The following is a 24,768-nucleotide window of genomic DNA, read 5'->3' as shown; positions in this document are numbered from 1 at the left end:
CCTGCTCCCCACCCAGGAGCAGTGGCAAGACATGGCAGCCCGGGCTCCCAATCTGCTGGGAGACTTTGGGCAAGTCATTTCAATTCCCTGGGCCTCAGTTTCCTCAACTGCAAAGTGGGGATTCAGTACCCATTTCCCCTACTTAGAAGGTGAGAGCCATGTGGGCACAGATTGGGGATGACCTCCACCCATGCACCATCAACGCTTACCTGATACCACACATTCACTTACGAAAAGGTAACAATAATAATTGGGGTTCTTGCTCAGTGCTATGTACCAAGCCCTGTACTAAGCACTGGCCTGAATACAAACAAATCAGAAGGACACAGCCCATCCCACGAGGTTCCCATCTCGAGCCCCACTTTGCAGATGAGGTAACTGAGGCCGAGAGAAGTGAAGGGAGTTGCTCAAGGTTACAGACAGGTGGCGGAGCATTAGAACCCATGACTTACTGACTCCCAGGCCTGTGCTCTATCCACTACACTATGCTGCTCTGAATTAGCCTTCTCCTGTTCTCCCTTCCCCTTAGAAGTCATCTGTGTCTTCTAAGAATGTGTCTGATCAGTGTTTATCCCAGTGCTTAGCACATTGTAAGCAGTTAAATAGCACAATTATTAGCTCAAGGCATTTGGGAATTCAATATCCCTGTCCAGGTGACTGCCTTTGATTCCAGCCACAGTACCCCAGGACCCAAACTCCTAGGCTTCCATCGCTAAAATTCACACCCGCAACCCGCTCCCCAGCCCCTTCCTTTCCCCCTCCCTCCCCAATCCCTGACCCCAGGTTAAAGTGGGAGGGATACACAAATGCCGTGACCTGGAGAGGGAGATTCCCCTGCTGGGATAAAACACAACGGCAGCTAGCCCAACTCTGGGGAAGCTCCTGCAGCAGCATTAAAATGGGACTTGTTCTTCCCCTTGAGCTCTGAGATAGGAGGAGCACTAACTGTTCTACTGGAGGTGGTTCATAGCTGCTCTGAGGGCGACGAAAGAACGCTGCGACCCACGGGCCGGGATTTTGCTGAAACTGAACCTTGGCGCTTGCTCCCCTAAAACCACCAAATGAAATGGTGGTGGGGCATGGCGGCCTGAGGTGGGGTGCCTCGCTGCCAGCTCTCCCTGTGGCAGATGGCCTCCTGGTCTGGAAAAGCAAGCCCCGAGCTCTGTGGACGGATTGGGTAATCGTCAGCGGCGAGCCTCGGGGGACCCACGCCGGGCCTCTCTGCGTTCTGAACCTAAGCTCCTCCTCTGTTCGTCAGCGCCAAGGGAGAGCCGCGGACCCGGGCCCGGGCTGGGGATGGGAAGCGCACCTTACCTGCAAGTCCGAGGGCTGGGTTCAGCACGCAGGAAACAGAACAGGCCGAGCCCCTCACCCACTCCCCAGGGGGCGGATGTTCACTTGCCTCCAACGCCTCTTACTCTGCAGAAAACTACTTGGGCTGATGTAGGAACCGCACACAGACTTTAGGATGCGACTGTGTTAGCCTCCTGGCTGCACTGAGCACAGGAGAATGAATCGACCTTTCAAACTACTTGGGTGGGTGAGGGAAGGAAAAACCACCAACAAAAAAGAGACCTCTATGTTTCTTCTTGCTGTCTGACCTTTATTACGCTCCTGGTGCCTTACAGTGGAAAGAGTTTAAAAACAGCCTGTCCCGTGAAGGTCCTCGTCACCAGCCCCCTTTTCCCTTTTTCTTTTTCTGCTGCTGCTTTTTCTTGGTGGCGGGAGCCCCGGCGGGTTTCTGGTGCCTCGGGGGGATGATGTTACTGGTCGAGGACGACACTGCGGCAGCCCCGGACCGCGGGGAAGTGGGCGGACTGGTCATGGTCTTGCTGGCATCCCTGGAAGAGGCCGATTCACCAAGCTCAAATACCACAGGCTTTCCCCAACTTCCAGACCGCCCCCCAGCACCATCCCCGTCCCCTTCTCCCTCACACTCTTCCTCCCCAACGGGCGGAGGTTGGTCCAAGGAACACAACTCAACGGCTGAGGCTCTCATTCATCTCCTCGGGCCGTGGGGCCGGCTCACCACGGTCCTGACTTAACGGTGGACGAAGCGGCTGCCCGTGGGTCCGGAGCAGAGCGCTGACCATCGCAGCACTTCGGTGCCAGTTTAGCGGCCGGCCCCGGGGCTCCTTTAGCAGGGGGAGCGAACCGGTGGCAAGGAGCAGATCACCGTTCCGGAGTAAAAGGGGTTCAGTGGGACAGGCGACAGGAAAGCCTCCTCCTGGACTGAACAGTCATCGCCTGAGCCTTCCTTGTAGAAGGAGTAGCAGTATTGACTGCCTGAGGTGCACTACAGTACTAGGCTCCTCTTCTAGACTAAGCTCCTTGTGGGCAGGGAACAGGTCTACCACTCTCTTACACTGTACTCTCCCCCAAGCGCTTAGTACAATGCTCTGCAAACAGTAAGTGCTCAATAAATTCCACAGATGGATTGGGAAGTTAGGGATAAAGACGCGTTTGCTGCCCACAAGGCACTTATACACTGATGTTTCTCTCTTGGGCGGCCACCCAAGTTACCGCCTGTCTAAACAATAGCAGACGGAGTGCCTGGCCCTCTCTACGGCTCTCATTTCCATCTGATCGGTGCCCATCTCCATTTCCTTGTGGCCTGCTCCGGGGCGCTGCCTGGCTGGGATGGTGTCTTAGCTGGACAGATGTTCCCAACACTTAAGGGAGTGAATCCGTGGAGAGTAGGAAACTCACCACTTCAAGGCATCCTGTGCCCAAACTTCACCTGCCCCCAGCACCTGGGGATATCCAGTATTCATTCTGGACTATCCACGTCCTCCCCTCCCACGATCCCCTCCCTGACCTCATTACACTCAGTAAAGCCTTCTGAGGTCTGGGCCCGGATCCGCGGCTTTGACGTCCTCTCCCAAAGGCTTGCAGAGCACTGAGCAGAGTGCTCAGGAGGCGCTCGTACAATCAGTGACGAGGAAGGAGACCGCGTGCACACAGTCCTCACTTACAATTCAGATGAAGCTGCTGCTGTGGTTCCTTGCGTCCCTTTGCCAATCTGATCCTTCTTCTTCCCCTTCTTCCGCCCCCGGTAATAAGATCGCTCGCGCATGGGTAGCCACCGCTCAGGGTCTGGGGTGACTTTAGGGTCATAATTCTTTGGCAGTTTTCCTGGGCAACAGCAATTGGCAACGGGAGACAGATGAAAATCCCCAGCCCACATCCTGTCCCCTGACACACCTCCCACAAGAGACATGAAGGCAGGGTTGCACACAAGCCTTGTCCACCCACTAGACTTTGGCCAGGGGTCAGCTCTGTGTTCACACCATCACTGTGAAGCTGGTAACACTGCGAGGACCGTAATAATAACGTTGGTATTCGTTAAGCGCTTACTATGTGCCGAGCACCGTTCTAAGTGCTGGGGTAGATTCAGGGTAATCAGGTTGTCCCACGTGAGGCTCACAGTTAATCCCCATTTTACAGATGAGGTAACTGAGGCACAGACAAGTTAAATGACTTGCCCACAGTCACACAGCTGACAAGTGGCAGACCTGGGATTCGAACTCATGACATCCGACTCCCAAGCCCGTGCTCCTTCCACTGAGCCACGCTGCTTCTCTGACCGTAGGCTGCTGTGCCCACGCCACCACTGTGATACCCGTCACACTGGGATGACCACAGGCATCTGGGGCTTTTCTGGGCCCTTAAGTGGACTACTGAACTGTCCCCATTTCTCTGATGGGGGGCCCACTGACACCTCATGGGCATTGCTTAAAATCCATTTTCAGAAAAATTTAGAGTTTGCAATTGGTTCCCTTTTGTTCTATTAATGAATGGCAGGTAACTGGGTTGACACAGATTCTCCATCCTACTTGAAAGAGGATCCCTGGCAAAACAGTATAACCATTCACGGCGGTGCAACGTAGCACGAGCTGTCCTTCGGTGGTGAAACTGTGAGTGTGCTCTAGCACTCTTACCCTTTGGACAGAGGTGCTGCCAACTGTCTTCCCCTCTCCTTACACTGAGTTCTATCGACACCGCAAGTGTTGGGGCAGCAATAACTTGTTCACGGAGGGTGTCTCTAATATGCTTTTCCTACACACTATTGCTCCAGCACGGTCTGGTAAAGCAAACCTAGATCTGGAAGTCAGAGGGCTCGCATCCTAGGCCCAGCTCTGCCACTGGCCAGCTGTGTGACCCTGGGCGAGTCGCTTAACCTCTCTGGGCCTCAGTTTCCATATTGGCAAAATGGGGAAACAATACCTTTTTCCCTCACAGGGTCTTGGCCGAGGACAAAAACGGTCTAAGTAATGTGAAAGCACTTTGAGAGTAATAGCACTATATTAAAAAAGGTCTCTATGGAATTTCCCTATGTATATTTATCTGTGTATTTATACAGCAAACAATGGTAGCTACTTTGAGACAGGAGGAGAGAGGAGAGAACATTTTTGCCCAAGTCTTCACTGTGGTGAGGGTTAGGACTCAGACTGGACTCACCCTTCTTTTTTTTCTTCTTCTTCTTTATATCCCCCTGCCTAGAAGGAGAACAAGAGCTTTCAGCATTTGCCTGCGACACCGCCCGAGACACGGGAAAGACGTCTCCGGACAGCGAGGACCAGCTCTTTTGTGTGTCCTGGTGCCTGCTCGCCCCAAAGGGCTGTTGACTACAGGAAGGCCTAAGTTCACACCCTGAAGCGAGTAGGATGGCAACTCCGGCACGGAGTCACCATGAGACGAGGCAGGGTTAGGGGTGGAGAAGGGGGCAGGGGAGGAAAGGATGGCCGGGTGCAGCCAAGCCCTGACCAACTCGCGGGAACGACGACGGTCTCGGATGGAGAGGGTTGAGAGAACGGGAGTCCAAGAACAAATTATCAAAGGACTGGGGAGGGAGAAGCAATGCCTTTGAGAGTTTAGGCATAAGACAAGAGCAAAGAAAACAGAATGGGCATCTTGACACTTAGACATTGAGACTTAAAGCTCCAGGACCATGAGATGCCCCGCCTTGCCATCAATCACAAAGCCCCGTGGCCCCGTGGGGAGCCTCTCTATCCAGGCAGGAAGATCCTGCGGAGAGTCCTGGGTGACCGACTGGCCACTGAGCAGGAGATACCGCCGGGCGGGGCCGGATTCCATCCCTCATGCCAAGTGGCCCAGCAGAGGGCATCACCGCGGGCCCGTGCGGCCGCCCCAACCCTCAATCCTGGGTGGGAAGAGAGGCCATTTACTAACATTCATGGCCTTGCGGGTGAGAGCAAAGTGAGATTTCCTGGCTTGTCACCAGGGAGGGCTCTCTCCTCCGCCCAAAAAAGCCAAGCCCGCCCTCTCTCCCCCAGCTTCCAGCGTGCCGGAGAGGGCCGGGGACCGCACAATCCTGTGTTTCCTAGCAGAAACCCTCTTTACCCTTGTTCTTTGAGGGATTCTCTGCTGCCAGCTTTCCTCCCTTCTTGCGGATGTAGGTGGCACCGTGGGAGTTCTCGAGAGCCTCGACATCCACCTTGAGAGACATGCTGTCCGAGGAGGGCAGGTGCCTGCTGAGGCTGTGAGGGCCGGAGTTCAGGAATGGGCCCGAATAAGGTGGCCCTCTTCACCGCCAGGCCACCGTTGGGTCCGCGGAATCCGAACTGTGGGACTGAATCGTGACGTACCGACCGGACCCCCTCAGATGGTCACGGATTCGGGGGAGAGGCGTGCCCTGGCTCAGATAGAAACCCCAGTTTTACAAGACCCCCCAACTTCAAAACTGTCTCAGAGGCTTCCCTCCTCATCCAACCCTCCAGCCCCCGAACAGCTGGATGAGGTGATCAGGAGGGGTCTTGAGCCCAGAGCTCCAGAGTAGGGGATGCCTGCCTCCCTCAGGACCATTCCCGCCTGGCCGCCTGAGCACCGGCCCCCAAGGGAGCATGTCAGAGTCTGCAGGTGGAGGCCTGAGCTCCGCGCATCACCCTTCTGCTTCATTTCTGGACTTCTTGGAGCTCCGGACGCCAGCCACTAAAAGCCAGCAGGGAAGCTCCGTGGACCGCCCCCCAGGCCTGGAGTGCCCCAAGCTCCCTGTCCTGCAGTGTCCCCAGAGGAGATAGCGGAGAGGAGTGCAGGGGAGGGCCTCAGGTTGGCTCGGCGACCCAGTAGCCGGGCCTGAAAGGAACTAGGTTTCTGGTCCTCGTCTCACCCACCACGAGGCAGAGACCTGCCCAGGGCCCAGTCAAAGCAGGCCAGAAGGCACACGAGGATACACTTTTTGCCTTTTCAGATCCACCAGGGAGTAGGCAGAGATCAAGCTGGGCCAATGTGTGAACATCTTTTGGTTTTGCCTAAGAGAGAGGAAATTACCCAGGTCACTCTTCAGGAGCATAAAAGGGCAGAGAAGCACCAGACGCCATTCTGACCTCAATTGTGGAAAGTCCCCCTCGGAGCTCACCGCCACAGCTGTTCCAGGTCACTGATTGCTTCCTTCTTTCTTCCATATTTGAGCTTGAAGTTGGCAGCTTCTCTCATCAAGGACAAATAACTGGAAGATTTCGGCTACGGGTTCGGCGAGAAAAGAAAGGCCGTGAGCGGGTCGCTGAAGAGGACGATGCCTCGGCGCCCCAAGAGGCCACTGGGTAACAAGTCCCAGGTCCAAGGCTGGACTGGACAACCTGGTGGCTGGATCAAGAGCAACGAGAATTAAAATACAAACAAAACCCCGAACCCTGAGCAAAGCTGGGCGGTGCCAGCGCTGCGCTCGCCTCGGGATGACTGTCGGGTTAGGTGGGGCTCTGGAACCCGGCATAATAGCCGTGTTCCCCGTCCCATCCCATCCACCGACAGCTTCTCTCTTCCACAGAGGAGAGTGAGGAGACACGGCCCGGACCCTGCCGGATCAATAAGGGACGGCACCTGAGACCATGGCCACGGCGAGGGCAGTGGCTCCTTGCGAGAGCAGCCCGAAAGCGTGGAAGGAAGATGGGGAGCGTCCAGACGGACCACGGGAAGGAAAGGGACCGCAGCGCGTGCTCGGACTGCCCCCACCAGATTCATGTGACCTGGTGTCCTGGTACACTGGATGGCTTGGGCGAAGACTCGATGGCGGCTGTCGATATCTTCCTCGTGAGTGTACATGGTCACCAAGGCGGACACCTGCAGATGGGAAAGCAAAGGCCAGTCTTGAGGAGCTATTCCCGACCCGGGGGCTGAAACAACATCCAACGGCCCACCAGGTCCTCTGGTTCCAGTGGCCAATCATTGCGCTGGGCTTGAGACTGCACCCTCCCTATCACAAGGACAAACACTAAAGCACTTCCTGGCTGGACCGAGAAAGAGGACATTTGTGGCAGAGGAGGAACACGGTTGCTTCCGGGTGCTTACCCCGGGGACAGGGAGCTGCTACTCATTTAGCCAAGGAGGTTCTGGTCAGCCACAGGTGCGAGCCATACACCTCCTATGACAAACGGTCCCGGGGTTCAGGTCTGCCCCCGGGACTCACTGGCAGATATGTGCAGGAGGTTAAGTGGGAAGCTGGAGGATCAGAGTCCCCCGCAAACTGGCCCTCAAACTGAGCTGGGAAGAACTGGATTCTGAAGAAATGGATGCTCGGGCCTGCTGTCACAGTTCACCCGACCACGCCCGAGCCCAGAGTCATTCATTTTACAAGTCAGAGACGTGGGGAATCCCCTGCCCTCGGAGCAAGACACGTGACCCGAGGGATGGATGTGCCTGCATGCACGCACGCACAGAGACAGACACACACACACACATACACAGAGCGACGACCTGCCATTCCACTCACCATCCCCTCCTCCCACTAAACAACACATACTTTTAACTCACCATGCTGCGTTTATGCTTCAACCGTTTATACTTCGCAGAATTATACATGCTTTGGTAATATTACCTTAATGGGAGGACAAAAAAAAAATAAAACAAGAATTAATTAAGCAAGCCAAACAAAGGGGGTTTTCTCCTATGTTTCTAACCTTGGCAATGAAGCCCAGACAAATAAGAGTATTGTGAGCACTCTCGCTTCACGCACCCTCTCTCACAGTCCTACAGTTGCCACCTCGCCCAGGGCAGAGTGTATTCTGCCTCACCTTTGAGAACAGTCTGGAGGAGCTTCTCAGGGAAGGAGGGGAAGGAAGAATTGGTGGAAGAAAACCGACTCTCTGACAGAGGGATTTACTGATGGATTATGTGCTATACTGTACTCTCCTAAGCCCTTATACAGTGCTCAGGACACAGGATTACTAGGCATATGGGAAATTGCAGAGGAAGACTAAAGTCAGGTCCTGCCTTCTAGCAGCTGCATTTAGTCTAGCCGCACTGCCTCCTAGCAGCTTCAGTCTCCCTGGAGGCTGCAGCCCACTCCTCCTCCTGGCCCCTACCAGTGGTATTTACTGAGTGCTTACTGTGTGCAGAGCACTGTATGAAACACGTGACAAAGTACAATATAGCAAAAGTTGACAGATGCAATCCCCACCCACCAGGAGCTTACAATCTACAGGGGGAGACATTTCAGTAGATTAGGGATAGGGGAAGTAGTAGCATATATGAATATTTACGTAAGAATTGTGAGGCTGGGATGAGTATCAAAGTGCGGGGAGGAGAAATAAATGGCTTAGTCTAGGAAGCCTCTTGGAGGCCATGTGATTTTAGGAGGATTTTAAAGGGGGAGCATGTGGACTGTCAGATTTGAATGGGGAGAGAGCTTTTAGGCCCAAGGGAGAATGGTGGGCAAGGGGTTGGTGGTGGAAAGATGCGACTGAGGTATAGACAAGTATGGTTGGCTTAGAAGAGTGGAGCGTGCAGGTTGGACTGTAGTAGATCAGTAAGGTTAGGTGGGAGGGAGAGAGCTGTCTGGACTGCCTTAAAGCCCACGTTGGAGTCTACAAGCAGCCCAAGCACTTTGAGTTCCCACCAGGGACAAAGGCCCCAGCTTCTTTTCCAGCTGTGGAGGCCCAGCCTGAAAGTATGGACGATTCTAAGGCCAGAGTCCTAAGGACATTTTAGCCAGAGACCATTTCTTCGGTGCAATGAGAGCTCCGGTCCAACCAAGCCTTCTGAGAGCCAAGGCTGTCCCAAGAGCGAGCAGGGATGCACGGATTTCTCATTCCATATCTTAAATCCCAGCTCCCTGGGCCCAGGAAAACCAGCCAAGACCTAGTATAGCTATTATAACTTTAAGAAGAAGCCCACTCCGCTCCTTTCGCTAATGTGCAATCAAAGTATCTGTACCTTGGGCTATTTTCAGCTGGGCCATGGTCAGCTTAATTTCTGCTGCATTGGCCGGATGCTGCTCCGAAAATTCCTGAAGGATTTTGGGGAGGGAAAAAAGCAAGTTTAGTGAAGTCACACGCACAGTCCGCGTGTCACGGCGGCCCCTGCCACCCCGGCTTTATAACCTGGCCGGGTCTCATGCAGGCCCTGAAGCACCACCACCGAGTGAATCCAGAAAAATTCAATGCTTTTCGACTCCCCTCGAGAGCATGTGCTGGGAGCCCATGGTGCTTTGGGGGCCTTCACGGACACACGGTAGGAATGGGATGACAGTCTCCAATCCTTTAATCGGCCACCTGCCTGTTGATGCTGGAGAAATTTTGGAAAAAGTCTCCCCTCCTTCCCCCTTACATAGCAGTCAAACCCCTCACCAGACAAACCCCCCACTTCTTGGCAAAGGGCCTCAGAGTGCTTTAATCATCTGGGCGGGTAAGGCCAGGACAGGCAATGCAGCTCCCCACTCACCTCCCCTTCTCTACAGCAGCCCCACCTCACCGCTATGGCGGGAGCAGGGAGAGGAGTGAAGGTGCCTGCCCATCCTCATGGGAAACAGCTTTGGGGCTAGGAGGTGAGCAGAGTTCTCTACCCACAGGCTGGGGAAAAACCCCGTCATTCACCCCCAATACTCCCCACAAATACATCTCCAGAGAGATGACGTGAACGTAGGAAGGCTCTCTGAGGTCAGTTCTCCCATGGCTGACAACTACGAGTGAGTTTAGTTCCCTCCACGTGCAATGGCAATGCCTGCTGAGAATGCGGCCTCCCCATGCTCCTTTTTATTTTTATTTATGGTATTTAAGTGCTATGTGCCAGGCACTGTACTAAGCGCTGGGGTAGATCCAAGCAAATCAAGTTAGTCACAGGCCCTGTCCCATGTGGGGCTCACAGTCTGAATACCCATTTTCCAGATGAGGTCACTGAGAAACAGAAAAGTTATGTGACTTGCCCAAGGTCACAAGGCAGACAAGTGGTGGAGCCAGGATCCTTCTCTGGAGTCCCGCAGGGACAGACTTCTGTACCCTCCACCCAACTTGGGTCCTGACACCTACTGTGGCGGGGAGTTTCTGTTTGCCCTGAAACTCCGACTCTCTTTACCCAAATCACATGGTACGGCGAAAACCCGATGCAAGGTTTGAAACCGTAGCATTAGCCACAGCTGGTGACTGGGACTCTCTCGCCCCCAAACGCAACAGCCCTCTTCACCCAGTCCTGGCCAAGCTGGTGAGGGTGGATGCGCTGGAGAAGAGCTGGGAGGAAGAGATGCGGGGAAGCGGAAGGAACCAACACCTGTCCATTTTGGCCAGGCATCGACAGCATATGGCAGAGCAGCCCCACGCTAAGGGTGGGGGGTGACACAGCCCCGGCCCTTGAGGGACTTTAATGCCAGCCCGGCCGACCGGCCGCACCCACCCTACCCCGTCACGCCCGGCCAGTCACCTGCAGGAGCTCAACTGCCTTTGCCTGCTGCTTCTCTCGGCACAGCTGGGCGGCTTGGATGAGCACAGGTAGAAGGTGGTCCGGCCGCTGGGACTGCAGGCTGGACGATATCTTGTGACACTGATCTGCCTGGGAGAAGCACACACGCACACGGCTCACGCCACACAGCCAGGCGGCACCCCGGAACCGTTGGCGCCAGGCCAACCTGAACGGCCGGCGCCGCAAGACCCAACCGTCTGGCGATCATTAGTCGACTGTGTCCTTTCGTGGACCACCTGGCGGATCCTGCTCCCGCTCAACAGACAAATCCCCCCCCAAGGCAGACAGCCCTGTTCCCCACCCCCACCTTGCCAGGCTGCCTGGCCTCTGGGCACCACCCCAGGCCACCTGGGCGTTGGGGGGGAGGAGGAGGGAGAGGAACCCTGGCACATGTCCACCTATGAGTGGGCAGGCAGGAAAGGCTGGTCCCAAACACTCCCACTTGTGCAGGGCACCGATCACACTGGCCATCCGCACCAGACCACGAGGTGGAGATGGCTCTTCACCCCAGGATGTGCGGAGGCAGAGTCGTCATTTCTTTCTGGGAGCGATATGTGTGCACACCATACTTAATAAATGTTTTATTCCACTCCAAAACTAAAAACTTTCATAGGGAGATTTGGATTTCTGGGGAGCGAATCAGCCACCACTGCACAATCCCTTCATGAACTCAGTGTGGCGACCCCAATACCTGTAACTAATAATAATAATAATGAAGGCATTTTTTAAGCACTTAGTATGTGCCAAGCACTGAGCGCGGTGGGAGATACAAGGTAATCAGGTTGTCCCACGTGGGGCTCACAGTCTTATTCCCCATTTTCAGATGAGGTAACTGAGGCACAGATAAGTTAAGTGACTTGCCCAAAGTCACAGAGCTGACAAGGGGAGCCGGGATTAGAACCCACAACCTCTTACTCCCAAGCCCGTGCTCTTTCCACTAGGCCACACTGCTTCTCAACCCACCAACCAATGTCACCAACCAATCAAGGGTATCAACTGAGCGCCTACTCTGCGCAGAGCCCTGGACTGGGCGCCGAGGAGATGCAGAGTGAGCAGACCCGATCCCTGCCCTCAAAGAGCTGACAACCCACCAAACCCCAGCACAGTGCTTGTGGAAACCCAGGCGCATAGTTTCAAGTTCCAGCAGAAACGTTTTTGTTTTTTTTTTACAGGAAAGGGGGAAGCAGAATGACAAAAGGGAAAAAATTCAAAAATGGAACTAAAAGAATTCGAACAACATTCTCATCTCCTTAAAGCTCACTCTTTTGGTCTCCACGCCAGAAGGCATGCAAGCATCCTATCCAAAGGGCCAGCCAACACTCAGGGGCTCATAGCCAGGGCTTAGAGAGGAGGCGGGGATCAGTCTGAGCCCCAGAGAAGCCAATGCCAGGAGTGTGCGGCCAGAGAAGCGCTTAATACAGTGTTCTGCATACAGTAAGCACTCAATAAATATGAATGATTGATTGACTGGGAAGGGGCCTACCTGATTTGTGTACATGGCCAGTAAGGCCTTATTAAACTCGATCGCCTGAAGTTGTTTTTTTGAAAGTTTGTGTTCGACGCCTTCTGCGTTGGTCAGTTTCACCTTTTTCTTGGAGTCAAAGACGTTTTGGTCCTGAAACAAAAGCAAGCCCAAGTCCAGAGACGACGGCATCGGTACTGGCCTGATGGACTTGGCGGTTTGGCTGTCACCTAGAAGACGGCCTGTCGGACTGACCAACTGACTGACCGAGCCATGAGTTCTTTTACACTCCTCCCGTGGGCCGGCAGACGCTACCCAGCCCTAGGCACCTCAGATCTGATCCGACCCAATAACCTGCAGCTCGGCTAACGCCAAATCAGTGGTTCCCCTGCCCTGCCGCATCGGAAGAAGGAAGGAGCGAGGGGCCCCCGGTGAGGTTTCTGGTTCCACAGCACGGCTGCCAGCTGTGGCTCAACGAGCTCCACGGAACCAGGAAGCTGGGCGAATGTCTACGCCAGTCCCCAGTCTCTAGGCACAAAATCGTGGCAGGACAGGGCTTTAAAACATGGTTTGTGGTCACTCTCGGCGGCTAGGTGGAGAGAGCGAATCGAGGCCCAAGAAGTGAGATGGCTTGGCTCAGAGTGGCCACAAGCCCAGAGAGGACTGACTTGCCCCTGCCCGATTACGTTTTGGCTTTTGTTTTGGAAACCTGCATGTTTGTTCATTTTCTCTCTCCTCCCGTTCCCCACCCCCGACCGATCCTCACAGGTAGCTGTCACTTTGCACTAAGAGCAGGTGTCTCTCTAACCCCAAACCGCCCTGGAGAAGGAGGGCCAGGAAGTTTGGAGGCCGAGGTCCGACATCCCACATCTCAGCCCAAAATCGGGGCTCCAAGGCCCCACCCGAGCGACGCCCCTCCTCCGCGGCCCTGGTCCCAGCCACCCCCAGGCCTCTGCCGCTCATCCCGGGACCCAGGGAGCTGGGGAGCCGTCCACGTCCAGGAAGAGCGGAGGCCCCAGGGTCGGGGTGAGGATCGGGTCTCGCCCCGTTATTCCCGTACCTTGTTAATGGTGATGATGTTATTGGCTATCACGGCAAGCAGCCCCACGTCGGTTGGCCTGTGGACAACAGACGGCCGCTCAGACGCCCGGGTCGGCGAAAGGACACCTCGCTCCACCCGGCGGCCGGGGGCGTGGGGAGGAGCCTCCGCGCAGTCCTTACTTTAACTTTATGATCTGATTGTACAACTGCAGAGCTTCCTCGGCGCGGCCCTGCAGCTGCAGGACGTAAGCCATCTGCCCGTGAATGATGGCCAGCTCCGCCTCGATGTCTTCCTCAGTCACATCCTGAGTGGGAGGGCAGGATAATGGGAGGGCAGGATAAGCTTCCTTTTAGGGATGCTACCAAATCACCCACGCTTCCTCCACAAAGCCCCACAAGTCCCACAGAAATACTTCCTCTGACCGTGGGCTGGGATCCGTTCCAGCCACCGAGGGCAGCCTCGAGTGGGGAGGCTCACGGGCAGTTGTGGGTTATCAGTGAGCTCAAGCTAGTATCGCTCAGAAGCCAGGAAGAGGGAACACATGCAACACATGTCTGTCCCACCACATACTCTCCCTGGGAGAAGAGCTAAGTCCCGCACACACTACTGGCCCGGTGCCGTGCAAACGCTGTGCCGACACGGCCAACCTCACCCACTGACCCGATGGAATCACATGGTTCTTAAATCGACCCCGAGCCCAGCACTCCCTCGGGACTAGGACGCCCACAAGCTGGGAGTTTAGGAGTGCCAGTGGCAAACTTACCGAGTCTTCCGAGAGGGACTGACGGCACAGATCTATTCAAGAGAAAAAAATGGCCCTAATTAATTTCTTGACCCTTAGTTTCAACTGGGGCAAAAACATCCCCCTAAACCCAGAAAAGTCCAGAGACCTCAACGAAGAGCCTGGCCAACCGGCCAGCAAGGTAAGCATAAACCCAGGTGATCCCGTAACGTTAGACTGGTGAATGGAGGCTGTGCGCCTGCCACTCACCGCTCCACCCCCTTTCTCTCGGCACTGGCACTAGGCACAGTGGGCAGCCCGGAGCGTTCACACCAAGGTGGCTGGCTAGGGTGTTATTATTGGGTTGGGGGCCCCATGAGCTGTTTGGGCCCAGTCTGGGAGCACATGGGCAGGTCTGAACGAGTGAACTGCCCTCACCGCGACCATGGAGCTGCTCACTTTTCCTTCATCACCCGTTAAGTGGAATGGGAGCAGCGATCCGGTGCCCCCAGGAATGCTTCCTCTGTCCCTGACTCGAAACTGCACTCAAAGACCCTGACACAATGGCTCTGCCCACTCTTTCGATCCACGCTCCAACCTCCCCACCCAGCACGGTCCGGTGTTTCACGCTGCCTCGACCGACCGGGGCTCAGATTTCTTCACTTCTCTGGAACCAGTTTCGGTGGGCCCCAAGGGCCTTCCCCAACCCTCACCCCTGCTCTCAGCGGCTCGGTCTGCCCTATTACGTTCTGGGTAAATGTGCGTTAGACTGGACGGACCCTAAAAATGGGAAAAGCAGTTATGATGGTACTTCCTGAGGGCCCACAGAGGGCAGTTGCACCATGCTCAGCACCATGCCTCCATGGTAAAGAGGGTGTGGTCCCTAGCAAGGTCCCTGCTCTTTCATAACACCCAGCAATCCAGCACCCAACTGCCCATCTCCATCAAGTGGCCGGGGAGTTTGCCAAACCTCCCTCTGGCTGATGGCCAGGGGGCTGGCCGACCAGAGTGGGAGGTCACGGGAGGCTACAGACCTCAGAAGGGGGCCCAGACAGAGACCGGAGACCTCCCGCCCCCAGCCCCTGGCCCGGGTTCAGGTGAAGACACCAGCCCCAGCAAATCCACTCCCACAATCTCAGTGGCCTGCGCTCCGGTTTCCAGAGGGGTGGGGGGCTCCAGACTCCCCAGACCAGCTGGCCGCTCCCTCGCCCAGCACAGGCCCGTACCTTCTGCTCGCCGCAAGGCTTTCATCGCCGGATTCAGCTGACCCTGTCCAATCAGCGCACACGCGACATTGTAGCACAGCTCATAGCTGCCCTCCTGCGATCCCAAGTTTTCCTGGTGAGGAGCAGAAGCAGAGGTTGATATTTGGGGGTGGGGAGTGCTCCCCCTAGCCCATACCCGGGCAGCGCCCCTCCCGCCCCCAACTCGACGTGCACCCCCCGCACCGGCGCGACTTGCTCCCACTGGCTCTGGGCGGCCACCACAGCTGACAGGTTGGTCTTCCTCTCCTCCTCGTAGTCATCCTGGGAATTCCGGATCAGGTCCCGGTACACGGCCAAGCAGTCATCGTAGCGCTCCAGCCTGTACAACTGGCCAAGACAACCGCGGGCCAGGTCACCTCCTGAGGACAGCCCAGCCTGCACATCACCCACCTTTCCACCCACCTGACTAGGGCAGAAAAGCCCTGCCAGCAAAAGGCTGCCCCATGGGAAAAATTCATCCATCAGGTGGGACTGTAGGCATTAATGCTCAGGCAAGGCCCAGACCATCACCCGGGAGAGAGAGGCCCCCTGAACCCCCCTTCTGGGCCTCCTGTGAGCCAGGGGCCTGGGCGGGGTGAGGATGTGCCAGGCAGTGGGTGTATGCCACGGCACTCGGAGTGTCAGGAAGATGCGGACACAGCTGCTGGACTCCAAATAGCCCCGTCTGGGCAGCCATGAGCCAGAAACACTGCTCCTCCAACTGCATTGCTCTGCTGTGATTACTGGTCTTATTGTTGTTCGGGTCTTTTATATTGGGGTAGTGAAAATTATGTTACTTGTTAAGCGCTTACTATGTGCCAAGCACTGTACTAAATGCTGGGGTGTTGGACTATGTCCAACCAATTTCCTTTTATCTACCCCAGTGACTAGTACCCAGTGCCTAGTAAGTAGTAAGCAGTCGTCAGATACCACAATCATCACCATCATCAGACTTACCACTTGGCCATAGAGCTCCTTGAGTTTTTCGCTTTGCTGGCTGGCACTTTCTATGGTCTTCAGGGCCTGCTCGATGCGGTTCAGCCTATACTCGCAGTACGCCTTCTCGAAGGACACCGAGTCGCTGCAAAGGGGCATCCGAGCACGTGACTTGAGAACCATAAGCCGAATGGCAGAAGGACCAGGGTGGCCCCCCACCCTTCTCACGTGCCTCGCCCCACCCCGGCTCATCCTGAAGCCCGCCCACCGCCCATACGGCCCAGCCTGGTCCAATTCAGATACCCGATCACCAGCAGCTCGCCCCGTTTCTCCAGGCCAGAACTCCACGGAAACAGCCCCACCAGGGAAACACGCTGGGAACTCTCCCATCCTCTCCAAGCCTGGCCACAAAGTCGAGTCCAAGGTTGGCCAGGGAAGCCTCACTGAAGAACGTGGGACCTCAGAAAGCCCATGCCTGAGGCCAAGGCAGGTGAACCCGGAGAGAAAACCTAATATCCACCTTAGTGCTTAGCACAGTGCTTGGCATTATCTGAGTTATTACTAGAATTGATCCACATTTTCCACAATCTCAGCAGGAAGCAGGACAAGAGCAGAAAATGGTGGGCCATTACAGACGGCACCCAGGAACTACAAGAGGCGATCCTGGAGGTTGCTGTGTGGCCAGGGAACATGACTGTTAATTCTGCTGCACCGGACTCTCCCCAATGCTTAGTACAGTATTCTGCACAGAGTAAGCACTCAATAAATACCACCGAATGATTGCACCCAGGGAGGCAGGAGTGACAAATGGTGCTCTGCAGGGAGATCACTCCTCCCTTTTTGGGATGAGATACAATAATAATGATGGCATTTGTTAAGCGCTTACTATGTGTCATGCACCGTTCTAAGCCCTGATAATAATGATGGTATTTGTTAAGCACTTACTCTGTGGCAAGCACTGTTCTAAGTGCTGGGGTAGATTAAAGATAATCAGTTGTCTCACATGGGGCTCACAATCTTAATGCCCATTTTACAGATGAGGTAACCGAAGCACAGAAGTTAAGTGACTTGCCTAAGGTCACCCAGCAGACAAGTGGCGGAGGTGGGATCAGAACCCACGACCTCTGACTCCCAAGCCCGTGTTCTTGCCACTGGGCTACACTGCTTCTCAGGCCCCGCCCCCTTGGGCTGAAAGCTCCACCCCAAGTCAGGGGACCAAGAATAACAATTACGGCATTATTTCTTACATAATTACTATGTGCCTAGCACTGTACTGGATACTAGGATACACACCCGATCATCAGATGGGATTGGGGGAGAGAGACACAGTCCCTGCCCCACATGAGGCTCACAGACTAAAGGGGAGGGTGAATGGGTATTTCACAGATAAAAGGGTATTATACAGATGAGGAACCTATGGCCCAGAGAAGTTAAGGACTTGCCCAAGGTCTAACAGCAGGCAAGAGGTGTGGCCAAGATTAGAAGCCAGGTGTCCCAGCTCCCAAGCCTGTGCTCACTCAACTACTAGGCCATGCTGCTTCTAGGATACTGGAGAGGGAGGCCGAATGGACTAGAGGCTGCTCTGCCTGGGGCATCGAGTATAGCGATGAAAGAACGACTTGCGCTTTCACTTGAAAATGGAGGACGACTCTGCCCAACGCCCAGAGTCGAGTCAGTGCTGGCCTAGCTTCGGGCTCAACACTCATGCTGTAAAAGCACCACTGATGCTTTGGGTCTGATAGGGATGGATTTGGTCAGGGATATGCTGGCAAGATTTAACCCTCTGCCCCCCACCCCTTTTTTTTTTGAATCAGACCACATTCAATATCCTCTCAGCAGCCCAATGTGAGCCATAACGAGCCTCCACAACCAAGAGGTGAATCCTCACCCGGAGGCGGAGGGAGCAAGGGAGAAAAAATTGGGTGGAGACACCAAGCGTCTGCCCCATGGTGCACCTGCATTAGGGGCCCACCCCCAAAGGAAGAGGCAGGACCAAGAACAGTGACGGGAACTCCGGACCGGCTCTCGGCCTCCTGGTCTTTCCTCCACCTTGGCCCACTCCAGGGATGGCAGGGCTCTGGATCTGAGCCCCTACTCTCCCCACCCCCACCCCCCGGCCCATCTATTTCCACAAGTCAAAGAGAGACATCGATCCAGGACCTCGTTGCCCATCCCCAAGCCAAGGGGCCACCACAGGTTCCAGGCGGTGACCCCCGAGCAATAGGGCGGCCTTCCCGCGGGCTGCCAACGGCCCCGGCTTGAGCGCTTACCTGGGTAAGATTTTGGCGTGGGAGCTGATGATGCTCAGGGCTTCCCTGAAACCTCCATTCTGGATAAGGCACACCACTTTACAATGGATGGCGGTCACGTCGTCCTTGCTGGTCTGCAGAACTAGGGAACAGCATTCGACACAATCAGTTCGGCATCGCGGTCTCCTCGTTTCCGAGACGTGATGACGGCGCACCAATTCTAAAACCCGGGTTTTCCTGGGGCAAAAGGGTGGGAACTAGAACCAGTGATCTGCGTGTGCAACTCCGCTTCTCACCGATCCCACATGGCTGATCTGACAGACACCCCTCTGTGCTCCAGCACCTACTCCACTACGCGACCTGGAGAAAACGTGATGGAAGGATGAGAACTGTTTTCCCCCAACACATATCCGTTCTGGTAGACCTCGATCCCTTTGATGGGGCAGGTGGAGTTAATGCAGGAGGAAGCGGTCGTGTGTGTGTATGTGTGTACACGCGCGTGTGCCCGGGGTGTCGGTCACAGCCGATGCTGCTATACTCCGCGGCCTCTGCTGCAGCCCGTTGGCACCGAATCCAACGGGACTGTGCATCTCTGCAACTCGGCACTGTTTAACTGTAGAAACGAACAATGAGGGACAAGCCACGTTATGCCATCTGCCGGTGGTGGCTACCTTGATAACGACGATTCCCTCTAGACTGTACGCTCGTTGTGGGCAGGCAACGTGTCTACCAATTCTGTTGCACTGTATTCGGGTAGGCGGTGAGACAGGCAAGACTGTAGTACAGCGAGAAGGTTTGCATTAGAGGAGTGAAGTGTGCGTGCTGGGTTGTGGTAGATGAGTTGCAAGGTGAGGCAGGAGGGGGCAAGGTGATTTGAGTGCTTGAAAACTGATGATGAGGAGTTTCTGTTTAATGCAGAGATGGATAAACAACCACTGGAGGTTCTCAAGGAGTGGGGTAAACAGGTCTGAAAGTTTTCGTAATAATAATAATAGTAATAACGTTGGTATTTGTTAAATGCTTAGTATGTGCAGAGCACTGTTCTACGTGCTGGGGTAGATACAGCGTAATCAGGTTGTCCCCCGTGAGGCTCCCAGTCTTCATCCCCATTTTCCAGATGAGCTCACCGAGGCCCAGAGAAGTGAAGCGACTCGCCCAGAGTCCCCCGGCTGACAAGTGTCAGCGCCGGGATTCGAACCCACGACCTCGACCTGCTGCCGAACCGTCCATTCCGGGCGCTTAGTCCAGTGCCGTGCCCAGGGTGAGCGCTCGGGAAATACTAATAAATAATAACGTTGGTATTTGTTAAGCGCTTACTATGCGCACAGCACTGCTCTAAGCGCTGGGGCAGACACAGGGGAATGAGGTTGTCCCCCGTGAGGCTCCCAGTCTTCATCCCCATTTTCCAGATGAGGTCACCGAGGCCCAGAGAAGCGAAGCGACTCGCCCACAAGTCCCCCCGCCGACGAGGGGCAGAGCCGGGATTCGAACCCATGACCTCCGGCTTCCCAACCGGGGCTCTTTCCCCTGAGCCACGGTGCTTCTCCGACTGGACTGAACGAATGGTTAGCCGCGGGGGGGGGGGGGGGGCTTTAAATCCCCTCCCCCTCCCGCCAGGGCGGCGACACGTGGCTCTAAGCGAAGCGGAAGCCGGGCTGCCGGCGGGGGGGGGGGGGGGGGGGAGGCGGCCAGGGCTCGGGAGCGCAGGGCGCATGCGCGCGGCCGGAGGGCCCGGGGAGGGGGGGTGCGCCTCCCCTCGTCGCTCGCGCCCCCTCCCCCTGGGTGCGGGCGACGCGCATGCGCCATGCGGGCTGGCGGCACTCACTCTTGTTGAGCGTCTTGAGGGCGCGCGGGAAATCTCCATTCTGTCCGCAGCGGTTGACCTCGCTCCACAGGGCCGCCGCCGACACCCCCCCGCCGCCGCCGCCGCCGCCGCTCGCCATCTTGGCCATCCCACGCAGGGGCGGGGGCCGACCTCCGCCCGCGGAAACGCTCCTCCGCTCCGCCGGAAGGAGGAAGAGCCGCCCGCGTTGCCCCGGCAACGGGAGGGGGCGGGGCCCGCGCCGAGCGCCGCTCTTTCGGTCGGTCCCTCAGTCACTCGCTCGAACTTCCTTCAGTCGTATTCATTCATTAAATCGCATTTATTCATTCACTCAATCGTATTTATTCATTCCATCGTATTGGTTCATTCCATCGGATTTGTTCATTCAAGCGTATTTATTGAGGGGTTACTAGGTGCAGAGCGCTCTCCTCCGCACTGGGGATGGACAGTTGGGCCACAGAGAGAGGCCATCCCTGCCCCATAACAGGCTCACGGTCTCAACAGAGGAGACAGCAGAGCAGAACGACAAAACAAAAACAAGACAACATCATCAACTGCTTACTATGTGCAGAGCACTGTACTAAGCGCTTGGGATGGACAATCGGGACACAGAGAACATCCCTGCCCCACGACGGGCTCACGGTCTAAACGGAGGAGACGGACAGCAGAGCAAAGCAGAACAAAACAAAAGACATCATCTTCAAGCGCTTACCATGTGCAGAGCACTGTACTAAGCGCTCGGGATGGACAATTGGGCCTCCGATAGAGACCATCCCTGCCCCGTAACAGGCTCACGGTCTAAACAGAAGAGACAGACAGCAGAGCAAAACGACAAAACAAAAACAAGACAACATCATCAACTGCTTACTGTGTGCAGAGCACTGTACTAAGCACTTGGGATGGACAACTGGGCCGCAGATAGAGAACATCACTGCCCCATGATGGGCTCACAGTCTAAACGGGGGAGACGGACAGCACGGCAAAACAGAACAAAACAAAAACAAGACATCATCAAGCACTTACTATGTGCAGAGCACTGTACCAAGTGCTTGGAATGTACAATTCGGCAACAGATAGAGACCATCCCTGCCCAACAACGGGCTCACAGTCTAAACGTTCGTTCATTCATTCAATTGTATTTATTGAGCGCTTACTATGTGCAGAGCACTGTACTAAGCGCTTGGAATGGACAATTGGGCAACAGATAGAGACCATCCCCATCCCACAGTGGGCTCACAGTCTAAACAGGGGAGACAGGCAACAAAATAAAACAAGTAGCCTGGTGACAATATCACAATAAATCAAGATAATGATAATAGGGGGTGTTTGTTAAGGGCTTATGGGTGCTGACCTTGCGAGGGTTACAATACAATCTGGTGGGACAGCCCCATCCAAGATTACAATGCAATACAATCGGGGTGGGACAGCCCCTGTCCTACACGGGATTCACAGTTTGCGGGAGAACAGGCATCATTCATTCATTCAATAGTATTTATTGAATGCTTACTATGTGCAGAGCACTGTACTAAGCGCTTGGAATGGACAATTGGGCCACAGATAGAGACCATCCCGGCCCAGTGACGGACTCACGGTCTAAACGGGGGAGACGGACAGCAGAGCAAAACAGAGCAAAACAAAAACAGGACAATATCATCAAGCACTTACTAGGTGCAGAGCACTGTACTAAGCGTTTGGAATGTCCAATTTGGCAACAGATAGAGACAATCCCTGCCCAATGATGGGCTCACAGTCTAAATGGGATAGTGATGGTAGTTGTTAAGCGCTTACTATGTGCCAAACGCTGTTCTAAGCACTGGGGTAGATAGAAGGTAATCAGATTGCCCCAGGTGGGGCTCACAGTCTTCATCCCCATTTCACAGATGAGGTCACTGAGGCACAGAGAAGTAAGTGACTTGCCCAAAGTCACACAACTGATAAGTGGCGGGGCCGGGATTAGAACCCTCGACCTCTGAATCCCAAGCCCGTGCTCCTTCCACTAAGCCAGTATTTATTGAGCGCTTACTGGGTGCAGAGCACTGTATGAAGCGCTTGGAAAGTAGTAATAATAATGGTGGTATTTATTAAACGGTTACTATGTGCAAGGCACTGTTCTAAGCACTTGGGAGGGGATACAAGGAGATCAGGATGTCTCATGTGAGGCTCACAGTTTTAATCCCCATTTTACAGATGAGGTCACTGAGTCACAGAGAAGTGAAGTGACTTGCCCCAAGTCACACACCTGGCAAGCAGGAGAGCAGGGATTAGAACAGATCCTCTGTACTTTTGCATGCCTGAAGACGGTTAAGGAGCACATCCCTCCATTTCCTCTAGACCCATTTCCTCTAAACCCTGTCCTTGCAGGATCTACTTCCTTCCAGATGAATCATTATCATTGTCCCTACCTGGCCCTTCTCTTTGTCCTCTTTGTCCCGGTTCTGCCCCTTGTCAGCTGTGTGACTTTGGGCAAGTCACTTAACTTCTCTGTTCTTCGCTGCTTCTCTTGTCCACTGCCATCACTCAATCTGTGCCCAGTACATACCTCCCACTGCCACTACTCAGAGGGCGCTCAGTGCATTCCTCAACTGCCACTAGTCAATGAGTGCTTAGTAAATACAGCTTCTGTTGGTTCAGTGCCACGTTCTTTGGGCACAATACCTAGTGGGGGTTATATTGAGAAGCAGCGTGGCTCAGTGGAAAGAGCCCGGGCTTGGGAGTCAGAGGTCGTGGGTTCGACTCCCGGCTCTGCCACTTGTCAGCTGTGTGACTGTGGGCAAGTCACTTCACTTCTCTGTGCCTCAGTTCCCTCATCTGTAAAATGGGGATTAACTGTGAGCCTCACGTGGGACAACCTGATGACCCTATATCTACCCCAGCGCTTAGAACAGTGCTCTGCACATAGTAAGCGCTTAACGAATGCCAACGTTATTACTATTATTAGACGCAATTAAAACCAAAGAACGGACTTCTGGGGTTATTTTCCTGGCTGACCAGCAGGGGTCGTGGCAACTCAAGGCATAATTATTTTCCAAATTGTAAAGAAGCCACATTTTTAAATTTTGATCTCCTTTGGAACCACAAGCAATTTTTGAAAGCCTGAGAAATTTTTAATGATTAACTCATGTAACCATTTTTAATGATTTAAAGTAGTCCTATAGTACCGATAAAGTGTTTAGGAAATCTTTCTCTCTCTCTGCTTCTCAATCAATGATATTTATTTAACCTTTACTGAACTAAGGGATTAGTCAAGTACAGTACAGTAGAGTTGATAATAATGGTATGTGTTAAGCACTTACTATATGCCCAGAACTGTACTAAGCACTGGGATGGTTGTAAGCAAATCGAGTTAGACACAGTTTATATATCCTCATTGGGCTCACAATCTAAATCCCCATTTTCCAGAAGAGGTAACTGAGGCACAGAGAAGTGAAGTGCCTTGCCTAAGGTCACACAGCAAACAGGTGGCAGAGCTGGGACTAGAACCCATGACCTTCTGACTCTCAGGCCCGTGCTCTATCCACTAGGCCACACTGGTTCTTGATAGACATGTTCCCTGCCCCGAAGAGGCTCGCAGTCTAATGGGGAAAGACAGACATTAAAGTAAATAAATAAAATAATAAATTACGGATATATACATATTTTGGGGTAGTTCTCTTTTGGGGAGTTCTAAACTAAATATTTTTCATGTCACTTGTGGTGTACTTGCTGAACAAAGGACCTCATTGTTTTCACACCCTGCAACTAGTTTCAGTGACCACTTGAGGTCTTCTGTCCACCACAAATATTGTGGAAATGCAGTACTGTAGAGGAGCGATTGCTTTTTTCTATTCTGCCCATGTACTGCTTCATCAGAAGCAGGGAGACTTGAAAGGTCATCTCGTCCATTTCCCTGCCTCTAAAACATTGCAGAAAGGTAGCTTCCTCCCTTTAACTAAAAAATCCACGAAGCCAAGATCTCTGCTCATGATTTGCAGCCCCTCAATCAATGTCAGTCAATCAGTGGTATTTACTGAGGACTTACTGTATGTAGAGCACTGTACTGAGCACTTGGGAGAGGACAAGAGAGTTGGTAGACAATAATAATAATAATAATGTTGGTATTTGTTAAGCACTTACTATGTGCCGAGCACTGTTCTAAGCGCTGGGGTAGACATAGGGGAATCAGGTTGTCCCACATGGGGCTCACAGTCTTAATCCCCATTTTACAGATGAGGGAACTGAGGCACAGAGAAGTTAAGTGACTTGCCCACAGTCACACAGCCAACAAGTGGCAGAGCTGGGATTCGAACTCATGAGCCCTGACTCCAAAGTCCGTGCTCTTTCCACTGAGCCACGCTGCTTCTTGATCCTGACCTGATCCCTTCTTTCAAGAGACTCAGTATAGTGTAGTAATAATAATAACAGCAATAATAATGGTATTTACTAAGTGCCTACTACATGTCCAGCTGTGAGCCCATCATTGGGCAGGGATTGTCGAGAAGCAGCGTGGCTCAGTGGAAAGAGCACGGGCTTTGGAGTCAGAGGTCATGGGTTCGAACCCCTGCTCTGCCACTTGTCAGATGTGTGACTGTGGGCAAGTTACTTAACTTCTCTGTGCCTCAGTTCC

General features: G+C 54.1%; 1 protein-coding gene across 1 annotated transcript; it reads right to left on the bottom strand.

Annotated features, from left to right (window-relative positions):
- Positions 1–1,578: 1,578 nt before the first annotated feature.
- On the bottom strand, positions 1,579–20,301 carry SRP72 (signal recognition particle 72). Its single transcript, XM_029073680.1, is given in 20 exon segments — positions 1,579–1,841; positions 2,976–3,135; positions 4,462–4,500; positions 5,365–5,501; positions 6,195–6,272; positions 6,380–6,483; positions 6,637–7,080; positions 7,771–7,796; positions 7,799–7,834; positions 9,172–9,244; positions 10,651–10,779; positions 12,173–12,304; positions 13,212–13,269; positions 13,373–13,497; positions 13,957–13,988; positions 15,141–15,252; positions 15,363–15,506; positions 16,116–16,239; positions 18,365–18,485; positions 20,169–20,301. Coding segments are annotated over 20 exon segments (2,373 nt in total). The 5' UTR covers positions 20,296–20,301; the 3' UTR covers positions 1,579–1,669.
- Positions 20,302–24,768: the final 4,467 nt, after the last annotated feature.

This window comes from Ornithorhynchus anatinus, chromosome 10 (genome assembly GCF_004115215.2).
Source record: "Ornithorhynchus anatinus isolate Pmale09 chromosome 10, mOrnAna1.pri.v4, whole genome shotgun sequence".
NCBI classification, from domain to species: Eukaryota; Metazoa; Chordata; class Mammalia; order Monotremata; family Ornithorhynchidae; genus Ornithorhynchus; species Ornithorhynchus anatinus.
Note: the sequence above shows the minus strand (reverse complement) of the source record. Positions and strands in the feature narration are given on the sequence as shown.